This window comes from Acinonyx jubatus, chromosome E1 (assembly GCF_027475565.1).
Source record: "Acinonyx jubatus isolate Ajub_Pintada_27869175 chromosome E1, VMU_Ajub_asm_v1.0, whole genome shotgun sequence".
Lineage (NCBI taxonomy): Eukaryota > Metazoa > Chordata > Mammalia > Carnivora > Felidae > Acinonyx > Acinonyx jubatus.
The window spans coordinates 53,506,743-53,523,960 of NC_069397.1; the positions used below are offsets into that span (position 1 = coordinate 53,506,743).

The 17,218-nt window shown below is 43.9% G+C and overlaps 1 protein-coding gene across 1 annotated transcript in view; it reads left to right on the forward strand.

Moving 5' to 3' along the window:
* LOC106984300 (CMRF35-like molecule 8) overlaps positions 1–10,582 on the forward strand; it is a 36,008-nt gene extending 25,426 nt beyond the window's left edge. The window contains exon 9 of the mRNA XM_027048045.2: positions 9,838–10,582. Coding sequence (XP_026903846.1) covers positions 9,838–9,969 — 132 coding nt within the window. The 3' untranslated portion in view covers positions 9,970–10,582. The remainder of the gene's footprint in view (positions 1–9,837) is intronic.
* The last annotated feature ends 6,636 nt before the right edge of the window (positions 10,583–17,218 follow it).

The following is a 17,218-nucleotide window of genomic DNA, read 5'->3' on the forward strand; positions in this document are numbered from 1 at the left end:
TTGTTTTCATAATTTTCTTTTCAGATTGTTCATTGTTAACGTATAGAAATGTGACTTATTTTTTGTGTGTTGTCTTTGTATCTTCCTACATTGCTGAATTCATTTATTAGTTCTAACTTTTTGTTTTTGGTAGAGTCTTTAGGGTTTTCTACATGTAAGATCATATCATCTGCAAACAGAGATAATTTTAGTTCTTCCTTTCTTTTCTTTTTTCTTTTTTTCTTTTTTTACTTCTTCATTTCCAATTTTGATGCCTTTTATTTATTATTCTTGGCTAATTGCTAAGCTAGAACTTCCGTATTATGTTGAATAGAAGAAGCACAAGTAGGCAGCCTTGCCTTGTTTGCAATCTTAGAGGAAAAGCTTTCAGTCTTTCACAGTTGAATATGATGTTCACTGTGGATTTTTCATACATGGCTTTTATCATGTTGAGATAGTTTGCTTCTATTCTTAGTTGAGTATTTTGATAATGAGAAGGTGTTGGATTTAGCCAAATGTTTTTCTTGCATCCATTGAAATGATCATGTTTTTTTTTCTTTCTTTCTTCATTCTGGTAATATGGTGTGTTGCATTGATCAATTTTTATGTTGAACCATCTTTACATTCCAAAAATAAGTCCCACTTGGTCATGGTGCATAACCTTTTTAATATTTTGTTGAATTCAGTTGATAGTATTTTGTTGAGGATTTTGGCATCAATGTTCACAGGAATATTGGGCTTTAGTTTTGTTTTCTTGCAGTGTCTTTTCCGGCTTTGCTATCAGGATGATTCTGGGCTAATACAATGAGTCTGGAAATGTTGCTTCTTTTTCTGGTTTTTAGAAGAGTATAGGAGGGATTGGTATTTGTTTTTCTTTAAATGTTTAATAGAATTAATCTGAGAAGCCATCTGGTTCTGGGCTTTCTCTTCAGAATATATATTTTTTAAGTATTTCATTTTCTCTCTGTCTCTGTCTCTCTCTCTCTCTAAGTTTATTTATTTATTTTGAGAGGGGGACAGACATAGGAGAGCAAGAATCCCAAGCAGGCTCCACACTGTCAGCACAGAGCCTGATGTGGGGCTCAAACTCACAAACCTAGAGATCATGACCTGGGCTGAAGTCAAGAATCAGATGCTTAACCGACTGAGCCACCCAGGTGCCCCTTGTCAGGATATTTTTGATTACTGATTCAGTCTCCTTATTTGTTATTGCTCTGTTCAGTCTTTCTCTTTGTTCATTTTTTTCTTTAAATGTATCTTTATTTTGAGAGAGAGAGAGAGACAGTGCAAGCAAGGGAGGGCCAGAGAGAGAGGGAGAGAGAGAATCTTAAGGAAGCTCCACACTGTCAGTGCAGAGCCTGACACAGGGCTCGATCCCATGAACTGTGAGATCATGACTTGAAGTCAAGAGTCAGACGCTTAACCCACTGAGCCACCCAGGTGCTCCTCCATAGTCTTTATTCTTGATTCAGTCTTGCTAGGGTCTAGGAATTTGCCCATTTCACCTAGGTTATCCATTTTGTTGGTGTACGGTTGAACAACTGTAGCAATCTCATGAATCTTTTTCTTCCTGTGAAGTCAGTAGCAATGCTTCCACTTTCACTTCTGATTTTGGTAATTTCAGTTTTCTGGGGTTTTTTGTTGTTGTTGTTGTTTTGTTTGTTTGTTTGTTTTTAAGTCCATCTAGGTAAAGTTTTGTCAATTTTGTTGATCTTTTGAAGAAACAAGTTTGGCTTCATTGATTTTTCTCTATTTTTTTTTTTTTGTATTCTCTATTTTGTTTATCTACGCTCTAATCTTCATTATTTCCAACCTTCTGGTAGATTTTGGTTTATTTTGTTCTATTTTTTTCTTTAGTTGTCTAAGTTGTAAAGTTAGGGTTTTTTTTTTGAGATCTTTCTCATTTAAAAAAATTTTTTTGTAAGTTTACGTATTTATTTTGAGAGAGAGAGGGAGGGAGGGTGAGAGGGAGAGAGGGAGAGGCAGAGAAAGAGGGAGACAGAGAATCCCAAGCAGGCTTCACGTTTTCAGGGCAAAGCCTGATGCAGGGCTTGGACCCACAACTGTGAGATCACTACTTGAGCTGAAATCAAGAGTCGGAAGCCCAACCGACTGAGCCACCCAGGCGCTCCAGAGATCTTTCTCATTTTTTAACATAAGCCCTTCCAGCTATAAATCCTCCCCCCCTCCCCCGCCTTAGCACTGCTTTTGCTACATTCCACATTTGGTGTGTTGTGTTTTTATTGTCATTCATCTTTGAGTATTTTGTAATTCCTCCTTTGATCCATTGGTTGTGTGAGACTGTTTTGTTTAGTTTCCCACAAATTTGTGAATTTTCTAGTTTTACTTCTGTTATTGATTTCTAGCTTTACCCTGTTGTGGTTAGAGAAAATACTTCGTATGATATCTATTTTTTTTAATCTACCAAGATTTAGGGGCACCTGGATGGCTCAGTCGGTTGAGCATCTGACTTCAGCTCAGGTCATGATCTCGGGGTTTGTGAGTTCGAGCCCTGCGTCAGGCTCTGTGCTGACGGTTCGGAGCTTGGAGCCTGCTTGGGATTCTCTCTCTCCCTTTCTCTCTGCCCCTCCCCTGCTCATGCTCTCTCTCTCTCAAAATAAATAAATAAATAAATAAATATTAAAAAAAAAAGAAAGTCTGAATCTTGCATCCAGGGCTCCTGGATTCTTAGTGTTTTAAAACCCTCTATTTTGAAATAATTTCAAAAAACATGTGAAAACAGTACCCAAAAGTCCCATATATCCTTTACCCAGATTCACTTATTTTTTGAAAACATTTTGCCACATTTGGTTTCTCAATATGTTAATATCTGTACATATTTTTTTCTAGAATCTTCAGTGAGTAGGCTGCTTACATGGCTTCCATTGGAGTAAGCCTGGGACACCCAGGTTCTGTCCTGCTGTGTGTCCAGGGGTGCTGGAGGGCGCCCTCTCCCCATGGTGCCCGGCCCTTGTTCTGCAGTTCAGATTCCCCTCCACAGACTGCCAGCCTCATAAACATTTGCAGGATGAAAAACATTAGGTTAGGTATCCATATATTCATAGCTGGTCCAAGGAGGTGGAAGGTATTTCTACATTAGCCCGAGTCCTTTCGAAAGATGACCCAGGGCTTACTTACCCAGGCTTAGAAAATGATTTCAAGACTATGTTTGTTTGTTTTTAAACCTTACAGCCCAACAAGTCGGCTGTTTGGGTGAACCCCTTAGTGCAGCTGGCCTTGGAGATAGACAGAGGGATTGGACAACTGTATGTCTCCACCTTGTGGCTGCGTCTGGAATCACACATCTTGGATTCCAAGGGGGCGTGTTGGCTCCAGCTGGTAGGCCGGTGGAGGGAATTCTGGGTTTTCCAGGTCAGTGCGGCTGAGCAGGGGAAGGGCCTGAAACAGGGTAAGGACGGGAAGACTCCTGCTTGCTTTGCAGTTCCCGTAACCATCCACCCCGTGGATGTCATTGTGCTGAAGATTCCATTCCTCCTCAAACTTGAGCTCCCTTATTTAGCACCCAATTGCCTCTTCTCAATTCCTGAATTCTTCCCACCCTGACCTCAGCATGCCAGAGGGAAGGGCAGTCGCCCCACCTGTAGCCGGTGTGGCAGATTTGGGGTCAGACAGAACAGGTGTTAAATCTCACATCCGCCCTTACCAGCTCCACATTCTGGGGTTGGCATTCAAGGCCACCCCAGTCTGTTGGCTCAACCATAACCAAGGATGGCCTAGTTCCCCTCTGGTGCTTTTCTCCCTCGCCAGGCTGGTCAGAAGCAAGCTCTTTATAAAGGCTCTCGCCACTCCCCCACCACACCCCCACCCCAATCCTCTGTGCTGTTTTTTGCCTCTGAGACTCTTTCCAGACACCCCCTCCTGGATTCTCACTGCTGAGACTTCTTTGTTGCCATTCCTTTGATTTATGGCTTGCTAGTCCTCAGCAACTTTCAACTTGACCCTTTGGACTCCCCTTTGCCTTACATGCAAATCTGAGCCACCAGGGGCAAATGAACCACAACACATCCTAACACCCAAGCCAAGGGCAAATCCCTTGGCTCCATGTGTCTGGGAAGGAAAGCGGAAAAGGGCTGACAGTGTCTACTTTCAGGATTGTTGACAGAGTCCGTGATGCACCAAGCAGAGGCCTTGAACCAAAACCTGCTCTCCAGGTGTGTGAATTCCTCCCTTCTTCTCCCTCTTTCTCTTTTTCCTTCCTTCCTTCCTTCCTTCCTTCCTTCCTTCCTTCCTTCTTCTTTATAGTAATTGTTAAGTAAGTCTATAAGACCCATGTGACACCTGCATGAGTGGGGGAGGGGCAGAGAGAGAGATTGAGACAGAGAATGCAAAGCAGGCTGTCAGCACAAAGCCCCATCTGGGGCTTGAAACCCAGGAGCTGTGAGATCATGACCTGAGCTTTAGTGATGCTTAACTGACTGAGCCACCCAGGCACCCCGACCTTGTGACCTTTGTTTTAATAAATTATAAGAGGGAGCCTACCTAACTCGTCCCTCTCCACCAATAGAGCCCAGCAGAGCACATTGGTTGTTTGCAGAGTGATGGTGTGACGGGGTCAACCTCAGTTGCCTTATGCAAGTTGCAACAGCCAGTGTCTTATAGTAACATATTAGAACAAATCATAAGGATGGTGGCCAGGTTCCAGCAAGACACATAGCTGTTTAATGAGTATGCTTTAGCATATCCCATTGCTACCGAGAATGGTACTTAAAAAAATTATTTAAACAAACTTTTGCCAATTTGAGAGAAATGAGATCTCATTGCTTTTTTTTTTAAATGTTTATTTATTTTTGAGAGAAAGAGAGAGAGGGGAAGGGGCAGAGAGAGAAGGAGACACAGAATCTGAAGCAGGCTCCAGGCTCTGAACTGTCTGCAAAGAGCCCCCTGTGGGGCTTGAGCTCATGAACTGTGAGATCACGACCTAAGCTGAAGTCAGACGCTTAACCGACTGAGCCACCCAGGTGCCTCTTGAGATCTCATTGCTTTTAATTAAAATATCATTAATTCAGAAAAGACCATATAATTTTATACTCAGATAATGTCTCTGAACATAAAAATACAGAAGGAAAGGAAAAAGAAAGGTGAAGTAAAAGAAAAAAGTCCATAGAGTGCTCAGAAAATTCTAACACTGCAAGAAAGTATATAATGAAAAGTTCTCTTTGTCCTTCCCAGGCTCCAGTATACTAATCTTCCATGAAAGTAACTCTTGTTTTCTATTTATTACATAGCCTTCAGTAAATTTATTATTATGTTAAAAGTATTTCTTTCTGAAAAGATCACTATTTTCACTGCATATATGTGGGTGACCTTTCCACACTAGCATGTATAAATCTACCTCATTCTGTTTTTTTTTTAACTTTTAAAAATTTTTTTAATTTATTTTTGAAGGAGAGAGAGAGAGACAGAGCATGAGCCGGGGAGGAGCAGAGAGAGAGGGAGACACGGAATTCGAAGCAGGCTCTAGGCTCTGAGCTGTCAGCACAGAGCCCGACTCAGGGCTCGAACTCACAAACTGTGAGATCATGACCTAAGCCGAAGTCAGATGCTCAACCAACTGAGCCACGCAAGTGCCCCTCATTCTTTTTTGTTTTTACTTTTTATTTATTTGTTTTTTGAGAGAGAGCAAGCATGGGAGAGGCAGAGAGAAAGAAAGAAAGAAAGAAAGAAAGAAAGAAAGAAAGAAAGAAAGAAAGAAAGAGAATCCCAAGCAGGCTCTGCACTGTCAGCACAGAGCCTGACTCGGGCCTTGATCTCATGAACCATGAGATCATGACCTGAGCTGAAATCAGGAGTTGGATGCTTAACCAAATGAGCCACCCGGGTGCCCCTACCTCATTCTTTTATATACGGTTGCATTGTTTTCATTCATTTAATAAATATTTATTGAATACCTATTATGTGCAGGGGTGGAGGGCATCCTGTATTTCGCACCAGAGAGAAAGCAGTGAAGAAGATACATGCTGTCCCTTCCTTCTCTACCTTCTTCCCTAGTAGGGGGTGGACAGATAATAAAAATCACAGCCCGGTCAATCATTGGAGAGGCCTGGCCAGGTGTCTGGAAACAGGTATCCTGTCCTCACTCAGACTCATGAGAAGTGTGGCTGGAAGGGATGGAGGGGGTCAGACGTCACCCATTCCACAGATGTGAAAACTGAGGTCTGGGGAAGTGAAGGGGCGCACCCTAGTCTACACTGTACGGAGCCTGGATTCAGGACCAGGCTCCAAATAGGCCTGAGTCACCTTCTTCAAGCTGACTTCCTTCACCAGCCAAGTGGGTTTGAGACTAGCCTTACCCACCAGCTACAGCTGCGGGAGGGACAGTGGGATGGGCATTGATTGAGGCGTGCCAGCTGTCAACGCGGTGCGTGTGCTCACATTACCCAATGTTAGCGGCGACCTGTGATGTCACTTCCCCTCCCTCCCCTGACCACCTGTCCACGGATTCTTTCTGAGTCCTTCTTGTAGGCACTTCTCCTTCTTTGTGAATTTCAGGCACAGCACGGCCACTTAACATGCAGGGGGGACACAGCGGTGGGAGGAAAGGAGAATGTGTGTGAGTAGCATGAGGGCTTGGAGTCCTTAACAGTCTTTTCCAGAAACATCACTCTGGTGAATTTGCCCGAGTCTGGTCCTCAGGCTTGCAAATCTAGAACCCAGACTCCATCCAGGCAAGTGGAAAGGCTCAGCTTTATGATACTCAACCCAAGGGACTTATCTGGGGAACATTCCTTCCCAGGGATCTGAATGCCTTCATGCCCTTCCCCATGTTTCTGATGTCAGCTCACTGGCAGGTCGCCTGAGTGGGCAGAAGGTAGCTCGGGAACGTGGGTGAGAGCAGGTGTCCCTGCACTGGGGGCTCCCCTTCCACAGCCAGGCTGGCTTCCAATGGCCCCCTTGGTCTCTCCCTTCCTCTGGGTCCCATCACCAGATAACCTACTATTGGCTTCCCATTTTTGTCTAGATTAGAGTCTCTCAAACTTGGCACTATTCAATGTTGTTGAGTGATTGCTTTTGAAGATCCAGTTCACATTCTATAAATTTACCCTTTGGAAGTATACAAATCAGTGGCTCTCAGCATACATACAAAGTTGTACAACCACTACCACTATCTAATTTGAGAACATTTTTTATTCCCAAACAAACAAACAAACAAACTTTGTACCATTAATCCCACTTTTCCTTCCCTCATCCCTGGTAGCCACTAATTTACCTTCTGTCTTTATAGACTGACCTGTTCTGGACACTGCATACAAATGGAGTATGTCCCCTAGGGGGCAAAATCGTCCCTGGTTGACAGCCTCTGGTTTAGAGGGTTGGTTTGGCTTATCAAGGTTAAGTCAAATCATGACACTCGTCCGTCGGTCCTGGAAAACAGTCTATGTGTCCTTCTAAACTTCCTCTCTCAGTCTCCCCAGCGCTGAGATATAATTTAAATTACCTTGCCCTTCTCACCAGGAAATAGACTTTTTTTTTAATGTTTATTTTTGAGAGCGAGCATGAGTGGGAGAGGAGCAGAGAGGGGAACAGAGTGTCTGAAGTGGGGTCTGTACTAACAGCAGACAGCCTGGTGTGGGGCTCGAACTTACGAACGGGGAGATCATGACCTGAGCCAAAGTCAGACACTTAACTGACTGAGTCACCCAGGTGCCCCCCCAAACCAGACTCTTAATTATAGAGAAGGAACTGGAGGGTACCAGAGGGGAGGTGGGTGGTGAGTGGGTGGAACAGGCAATGGGGATTAAGGAGCTCACTTGCGATGAGCACCGGGTGATGTACGAAAGTGGTGAATCACGTGAAACTAATACGACACTGCATGTTAACTAACTGGAATTTATTTATTTATTTATCAAAAAAAAATTTTTTTTTTACATTTATTTATTTTTGAGAAACAGAGTGAGACAAAGCATGAGCAGGGGAGGGGCAGAGAGAGGAGGAGACACAGACTCCAAAGCAGGCTCCAGGCTCTGAGCTGTCAGCACAGAGTCTGACGCGGCGCTCGAACCCACGAACCACGAGATCATGACCTGAGCTGAAGTCGATGCTCAACCGACTGAGCCACCCAGGCACCCCAACTAACTGGAGTTTAAATAAAAGCTTAATAAATTACCTCGTCCTTCTCAGAGTCAGACCGCCCTCGTACAAACAGGCACCCCATTTTCTGTCATTTCCCCATTCCCTTATCCTTATTTAGCATCTATTTACTAACTGTTTTAGGTACCAGGGGCTGCCCGCACCCAGGGAATGTGGAAGTAACCGAAACAAACAAAGTTCTTGATTCATAGCTTTCCTCTTCCTCCTTCCACTCATTGCTACCAATAACAAACATTTGTTGGTGCCTGATGTGCAGAAAGAGGGATCAGGAGTTCTAGAAATTTAAGATGAAAAGTCTGTCAGAAGCCATCACATCTATGCCCTCACTGTACATGGGACATTGGGAGGAAAGGAGGAGGGAGATCAAGGAGACAGTCACATCAGCACAAGGACCAGGATCCACATGTCCTGACCTCACTATAGCGCTCTTTGGCTCCCATTACCCAGGACTGGGGGTGTCTGTCTTGATATGATCACCACCCCCCAGGCTTTCTCAGGGTGCTTGATGAACTCAGCCTTATTAACTGATGTGCAATCCAAGGCAGAGTTATTTGTTCCTTTTTAAAAATTTATTATTTTAAAAATTAGTATTTAAATTATTATTCTTTTTGAGTCTAATGGCATTCAAGAGACTTACCCAGAGAGGAAAAACTAGAAAATCTGTACAGTACCCATCCTGATTTTATTCTCAGATCATCATCTTTTTAGCGGGATGAACTCTGACCCAAACCTGTCCCTCTAGCCTCATGTCCCCTCCTCCTGCCATCAAGAAGCACCCCCTTCCCCGGATAATTCCCCAAGAAGTGCTGGGGAAGGCTCAGAATCCTTCCTCTCCAGCTCCTGCTTCTCCTGATGTATAAAAGGCAGCAAATCCCAACCTCATGTGGATCTTACCCCCAGCAATGTCCAGTAGAACTCTAATGGGAGCTACATGTGTAATTTTAAATTTCCTAGGAGCCATGTTAAAAAAACTTTTTAAAAAGGTGAAATTAATTTCAGTAGTACATTTGATTTAACCTAGTACACTCAAAATATTATCATTTGATGATATGGAGATACTAAAAATTGGTTTTTCATAATAAATCTTCAACACCAGGTGTATATTTGATGCTTACGGTGCATCTCAGTGCCCACCGGCCACACCGTCACATGCTCAGTAGCCACATGAGGCTTGGGGCTACCATTTTGGTCTGGTTGCTAATTACACAGCTCCCAGCCCAGATCCCTTTCCATCTACCTTCTCCTTCCACCCCTCCAGCTGCGTCTTAATTTCATGTATTAAAAAAGGTAACGGTGCCAGAAATGTACAGAGCTGGGTCGAGTTTTGGAAACGTGGCCATGAGCTTTGTCTTGGTGACTTAATAAGGAGAATGCATCGGATGTTCTACATGTGGCAAGCTTCTTTATTGCACTACCACTTCTGCCTGTGGCCAGCCACCCTTCCTCTCCAAGGCTGTCATTTTCTCTCTTTGTGCCCTAAATAAAAGTCTCAAAGACAACCATTCTGCCCCTGTTTCCTGTTTGAAAATTAGGTTCTGGTTAGCGAGGGATTTTTTTCCCCTTCCCATATTTGCTTTATCAGGATCAGTTTCACTGGTATTCATCTTATCTTTGGAACATGATATCAAATGGTGGGTGGTGGAGACCCATATGATTCTGCGGTAGCCTCTGTGTTACCAACATGGGGAGGGACTGTCAGTTCTTTATAATCCTGGTAATATAATCTACGTTTGTTTGTTTTTTCCCAAGGTTGGTTGGAGCGGGGAGCAAATCACAGCACACCAAGGGCTCACAGCAGGTGCACATCACCAAATGAGACATCGGAAGACACATCCAAAAGTCCTCCACTTCCTGTATAAACAAGGGCCAGATGTCAGATGACATCTTGTGCTGTCTCTGGCTGCTCTGTCTGAAGGGATGATCACCAGTAGCTGAGCAGGGATGTCACTGAGGCTCAATTAGGTGTCTCTGGCAAAGGATCTGACTAAACTCTACCACCATATACTGGGGACCTCCTAACTGGGGACTCTGGTCTGTGCCTCGTAGAATTTCGGATTCTTCCTGCTCCCAGGCCCACACCAGCGATGCCCCATCTTTCTTCTGCTGATGTCAGGTGAGGATGCCCTGAGGACATACCCTTCCTGGGAACAGGGAGGAGAGCTGAGCTAGCTTAAAGGGCCTTAGCACTGGAAGGGCAGTTGTTCCCTCAGAAATCTGGAAAAATTTCAGAGAGAAATTAGCAGCTGAATAAAGTATTAATAGTTGTTGTTACCAGGGCCACATCACCTGGGTTTATCCTTAAAAGTGGGAAAGAGAGGGGGCGCCTGGGTGACTCAGGCGGTTAAGCGTCCGACTTTGGCTCAGGTCATGATCTTGTGGCCCCTGAGTTCAAGTTCCACACTGGGCTCTGTGCTGACAGCTCAGAACCTGGAGCTTGCTTTGGATTCTGTGTTCCCCCTCTCTCTGCCTCTCCCCCACTCATGCTCTGTCTCGCTCTGTCTCTCAAAAATAAATAAATGTTTAAAAAAAAAAGCAGGAAAGAGAGGATGGCTAAGGCAAGACTTGAGCTGTGAGAAGCCTGTGCCTTCGAGGAGCCTTCTGTTTGCAAAAAAGGGGAGTTGCTATTGCCCAGGGGGAAACTGATTTGGGAAACCCAGGAGAGGAGGAAAGAGTCACATTCCCAAAGCTCAGCTCACCGAGAGCCCGAGGCCTTGAGAGGTGGGTGTGAGAGCAGGGAGTTTGTCTTGTTTACATAAACCAAGGCACAGGGATCCAAGAAGATACCAGACGGGCCAGAGAATAGAGTGGGTTCTAGGAAGGTTTCTGTGGCAGACATCTGGATGGCCTCCTACACAACTTCTGTTCCCCCAAGATGGAGCCACCATCTTGTCTGGCTGTCCCCCCGCTTCCCCATGTGAATGAGTGATCGGTTCAAGGTGTCACCTTTGTCTCAACCAGCCAATGAGATGTCATGGGAGAGCTGGTGGTCAGGGCTCCCAGAGCGGTCACCCGATTTTCTTTCCCAGAAGCCCTGAGTCTGGGTGTGATCACTGTTCACTTCACACTCTCTGGGGGAGAACCAGCCACACGATGAAGGCAATGCTGAGACCATGATGCAAAGAGTAGGAAGCAACTTGCATCAGCCAACTCCAAGGGCATCCCCAAAGGCCACACAAAGCAACTAAAACTCCAAAATGAATAGTTACCAGTGAAACCAGAGAGGAAGCTGTGGCTACTCCCGCCAAGTGCTCTTACAGGGAGGTCAGTGTTCTGGAATGAACTCAGAGTCTGGGGCACAGTAGACTCAGGCCACTGAAAGGGAGGAGCTGTACTTAAGACACCATTTAAGACCAGAATCCCTAAAGGGTCTGCGTTCTCAGGAAAATAGTAGATTAGGAATTACCTGCTTGTGAACAAAGGGAAATGATTCAAACAGTAATAGTAATAATAATTAATGATAACTATAACCTGCTTTTATTGCAGCTTCAAGGAGAAAACGGTATGAACAATCATGATAATATGAATAGCATCCTTTGAGAATTGTAAGCATGAGGCTGGGATTCAAATTTACCCTTCCCACACGTAGGGAAACCCAAAGCAGGAAAACTTAAATTAAAATGATACCCAGCAGAAGCAAACATAAATACTTCCCGGAGGGAAGCCATTCTCAATCCACATTTGGCCACATTAAATTTAGCCAAATGCAAGCTCCCACTATAATATTATTGAGCACAGAAGGAAACAAGCCACCATAAAAGTCAGTAGAACCAACTATAGGTTTAATTCTCTGGAGACTTCTGTTGTTGAGATGATCTGATGAAGAATATAAAGTCTGTTGGATGGGCTTAACAAAAGAAAACATTAAAGGGACGCCTGGGTGGTTCAGTCGGTTGAATGTCCAACTTCAGTTCAGGTCATGATCTCATGGTCTGTGAGTTTGAGCCCCGCGTCAGGCTCTGTGCTGACAGCTCAGAGCCTGGAGCCTGCTTCAGATTTTCTGTCTCCCTCTCTCTCTGCCTCTCCCCTGCTTGTGTTCTGTCTCTCAAAAATGAATAAATGTCAAAAAAATTTAAAAAAACATACTGGGGGTGCCTGGGTGGCTCAGTCAGTTAGGCATCTGACTTTGTCTCAGGTCATGATCTCAGGGCTTGTGGGTTCGAGCCCCATGTGGAGCTCTGTGCTGACAGTTCAGAGCCTGGAGCCTGCTTCGGATTCTGTGTCCCTCTCGCTCAGTCCCTCACCCGCTCATGCTCTGTCTGTCTCTCTCTAAGAATAAGTAAAACATTAACAAATAAATTAATTAATTAAAAAAAACCCATAACGATCATGCTGAACAGCAGATTTGTGACCGAAGGGGACAATGTGATCTGGACAGGTCCCCCAGAAGGCAGGCAGAGACCAGCAGATGACACACAAGTGAGGCTATGAGGTACAGAAGCCAGAACGGAAGATCTACTATGCGCCTGCTCCAGTGGTTCTCCACCGGGAGGATTTTGCCCTCGGAGAACATTTGACAATGTTGGGAGGCAATTTTTTTTTTATTGCTTATTTCTTTTGGGGGGGGGGCGAGAGAGAGAATATGAGCAGGGGAGGGGCAGAGAGAAGAAGACAGAGAACCCCAAGCAGGCTCCTCATGGCAGCGCAGATCCTGATGGAGGGCTTGAACTCACGGACTTCGAGATCATGACCTGAGCTGAGATCAAGAGTTGGACACTTAACCAACTGAGCCACCCAGGTGCTTCCATTTGAGAACTTTTTTTGAAAAGCTTCATTGACGTGTAACTTATAGTAAAATGAAAATCCCTGACTGTAAGTACACAGTTGGACAAGTTTTAGTAAATGGATATAACTGTGAAACTACTACCACACTCATAAGGTGGAAATCTTCCATCACTCTGGAAAGTTCCCTCGTGCCCTTTTGCAGTCAGTCCACACCCCAACTTCAGTCTCTGGCAACCACTGAGCTGCTTTAAAAAATTATAGATTTTTTTGTCTTTTTTTATGTGGGATTCACCTAAAATGTGAATTTTATTTTATTTCTTTGTTTTTTAATTAGTTAATTATTTAATTTACACCCAAGTTAGCATATAGTGCATCAATGATTTCAGGAGTAGATTCCTTAATATCCCTTACGCATTTAGCCCATCCCCCCTCCCAAAACTCCTCCAGCAACCCTCTGTTTGGTCTCTATATTTAAGAGTCTCTTCTGTTTTGTTCCCCTCCTTGTTTTTATATTATTTTTGCTTCCCTTCCCTTATGTTCATCTGTATTGTATCTTAAATTCTTCATATGAGTGAAGTCATATATTTGTCTTTCACTGACTGACTAATTTCACTTAGCAGAATACCCTCCAGTTCCATCCACATAGTTGTAAATGGCAAGATTTCATTTTGATTGCTGAGTAATACTCCATTGTGTATATATATATATATATATATATATATATATATATATATATACCACATCTTCTTTATTCATTCATCCATTGATGGACATTTGGGCTCTTTCTGTTCTTTGGCTATTGTTGATAGTGCTGCTATAAACTTGGGGGTGCATGTGTCCCTTTGAAACAGCACACCTGAATCCCGTGGATAAATGCCTAATTAATAGTGCAATTGCTGGGTCGTAGGGTAGTTCTATTTTTAGTTTTTTGAGGAACCTCCATACTGTTTTCCAGAGTGGCTATACCAGTTTGCATTCCCACCAGCAGGGCAAAAGAGATCCTCTTTCTCCACATCCTCGCCAACGTCCGTTGTTGCCTGAGTTGTTAATGTTAGCCATTCTGACAGGTGTGAGGTGGTATCTCATTTTGGTTTTGATTTGTATTTCCCTGATGATGAGTGATGTTGAGCATTGTTTCATGTGTCGGTTGGCCATCTGGATGTCTTCTTTGGAGAAGTGTCTATTCATGTCTTTTGCCCCTTTCTTCACTGGATTATTTGATTTTTGGGTGTTGAGTTTGATAAGTTCTTTATAGATTTTGGAGACTAACCTTTTATCTGATATGTCATTTGCAAATATCGTCTCACATTCTGTTGGTTGCTTTTTAGTTTTGCTGATTGTTTCCTTCGCTGTGTAGAAGAGTTTTATTTTGATGAGGTTCCAATAGTTCAGTTTTGCTTTTGTTTCCCTTGACTCTGGAGACGTGTTGAATAAGAAGTTGCTGTGGCTGAGGTCAAAGAGGTTTTTGCCTGCTTTCTCCTCTAGGATTTTGATGGTTTCTTGTCTTACATTAGGTCTTTCATCCATTTTGAGTTAATTTTGTGGACAGTGTAAGAAAGTGGCCCAGGTTCATTTTTCTGCATGTTGCCGTCCAGTTTTCCCAGCACTGTCTTTTGCTGAAGAGACTGTCTTCATTCCATTGGATATTCTTTCCTGTTTTGTCAAAGATCAGTTGACCATACATTTGTGGGTCAATTTCTGGGTTCTGTAATCTGTTCCATTGATCTGAGTGTTTTTGTGCCAGTACCATACTGTCTTGATGATTACAGCTTTGTAATACAGCTTGAAGTCCGGGATTGTGATGCCTCCTGCTTTGGTTTTCTTTTTCAAGATGGCTTTGGCTATGCGGTGTCTTTTCTGGTTCTGAATTTTATTTTATTTTTTTAAATGTTTATTTATTCATTTTGAGAGATAGAGATAGAGATTGCACAATGTCATGCAATCACCACATTGATTTTGTTCCAAAATACTTTCATCACGGCAAAAGAAACCCCATACAATGGTCACTCCCCATCCCCCTGTACCCCAGCCCTGGGGAACCACCAGTCTGCTTTCTGTCCCTATTATTGCTTCTTTTTTGCCCCTCCCAGAATTGTATCTGAAGGGAATCATGTAGACTTTGTCTTTTGCACCTGGCTTCTCTCACTTAGCATGACCCATCCCTGCTCTAGAGCATCTGGTAGGTTGTTTCTTTAAAAACATGTTTTTAACATGTATTTATTTTTGAGAAACAGAGAGAGAAAGAGCAGGGGAGGGGCAGAGAGAGAAGGGAGAGAGGATCCCAAGCAGGCTGTGGGATGTGAGTGCAGAGCCCGATGCAGGGCTTGAACTCAGGAACCGTGAGATCAGGACCCGAGCCGAAATCAAGAGTTGCTTAACTAACTGAGCCACTCTGGTGCCCCAGTTGTGGTTTTTTTTCATTGCTGAGCAAGACTTGTTTATCCTCTCGCCAGGTGAGAGGTGTGTGGCCAGGTTTCCTTGGGATCTGTTTCCTCTGGAGTCCCCCACGGTGTCCCCTGCAGTGTCTCTTGCCTGCTTAGTGCACAATACCGGTGTGCAGAGTGTCTGAATGAGATGGAGAGAGTCCAAATGTGCCAGAAGGGAGATGGTACACAAGAGGACTGGTGACCACATGTGGCTTCCGGGTCACCCTCCACCAGGCTCTGACTGGGACGACGTCGGGGCCAGGACCAAGGGATGGACCAGAGGTTGGCTGAGGGGCCCAGGCCCAGCTTCCCAGGAGGGATGCCAGCAGTGGCTCAGGGAGCTTCCCTTATGTGCAGCATCTATCACATCACTCTGGGTTGATGGTGGGGCAAGTCTGGATTTGCCCCAGGGGCTAGGTTTCTTGTTCTGTTCTTTTTAATTTATTTTTTATTTTATTTCATTTCATTTTTAATTATTTTTAAATGTTTATTTATTTTTGAGAGAGAGACAGGCAGACAGACAGACAGAGTGTGAGCAGGGGAGGGGCAGAGAGAGAGGGAGACACAGAATCCAAAGCAGGCTCCAGGCTCTGAGCTGTGAGCACGGAGCCTGATGCGGGGCTCGAACCCATGAACTGTAAGATCATGACCTGAGCTAAAGTCGGACGCTGAACCGACTGAGCCACCCAGGCGCCCCTCTTGTCCCCTTCTTGTTGCTACCTGCAGAGGCGGATTACATAAAATTCAAGTTCCCAGTTCTGGGTGTGAACTCAGGTGGCTCACTCTGGGCTGGCACCACTGTGCACTTCCACCTGAGGGATCTAGGAGCTTGTCTTTCACTTCGGCTCTGTTGCCACCCAGCTGTGTCTAGTGAGTCATCCAAACCGTTAATTCCTTCTTAAAAAGGAAGTAGCTCTTTCAGTAAAACCCAGGTTTAAACCACATAGTGAATTCCCAGGAGTTCAGCTTTACCGTGGGGACCAACTTAGCACAGAAGAATTTATTTAATTTTATGTTTTTCAGAAGAATTTTTTTTAGTTTTATATTTTATTTTTTAAAATTTACATCCAAGTGGGGCGCCTGGGTGGCTCAGTTGGTTAAGCGTCCAACTTCAGCTCAGGTCACGATCTCACAGTTCGTGAGTTCGAGCCCCGCGTCGGGCTCTGGGCTGATGGCTCAGAGCCTGGAGCCTGCTTCCGATTCTGTGTCTCCCTCTCTCTCTGCCCCTCCCCTGTTCATGCTCTCTCTCTGTCCCCAAAATAAATAAAAAATAAAAAAAAAAATTAAAAAAAAATTAAAAAAAAATTTACATCCAAGTTAGTTAGCATATGGTGCAACAATGATTTCAGGAGTAGATTCCTTAATGCCCCTTACCCATTTAGCCCATCCCCCCTCCCACAACCCCTCCAGCAACCTTCAGTTTGTTCTCCATATTTATGAGTCTCTTCTGTTTTGTCCCCCTCCCTGTTCTTATATTATTTTTGTTTCCCTTCCCTTATGTTCATATGTTCTGTCTCTTAAAGTCCTCATAGGAGTGAAGTCATATGATTTTTGTCTTTCTCTGACTAATTTCACTTAGCATAATACCCTTCAGTTCCATCGATGTAGTTGCAAATGGAAAGATTTCATTCTTTTTGATTGCCGAGTAATAATACTCCATTGTGTGTGTGTATGTGTGTGTGTGTGTGTGTGTGTGTGTGTATATATATATATATATATATATATATATATATACCACATCTTCTTTATCTATTCATCCCTTGATGGACATTTGGGCCCTTTCCATACTTTCGTTATTGATAGTGCTGCCATAAACATGGGGGTGCATGTGTCCCTCTGAAATAGCACACTGTATCCCATGGATAAAGGCCTAGTAGTCCAATTGCTGGGTCATAGGGTAGTTCTATTTTTAGTTTTTTGAAGAACATCCATACTGTTTTCCAGAGTGGCTGCACCAGCTTGCATTCCCAAGAAGAATTTTT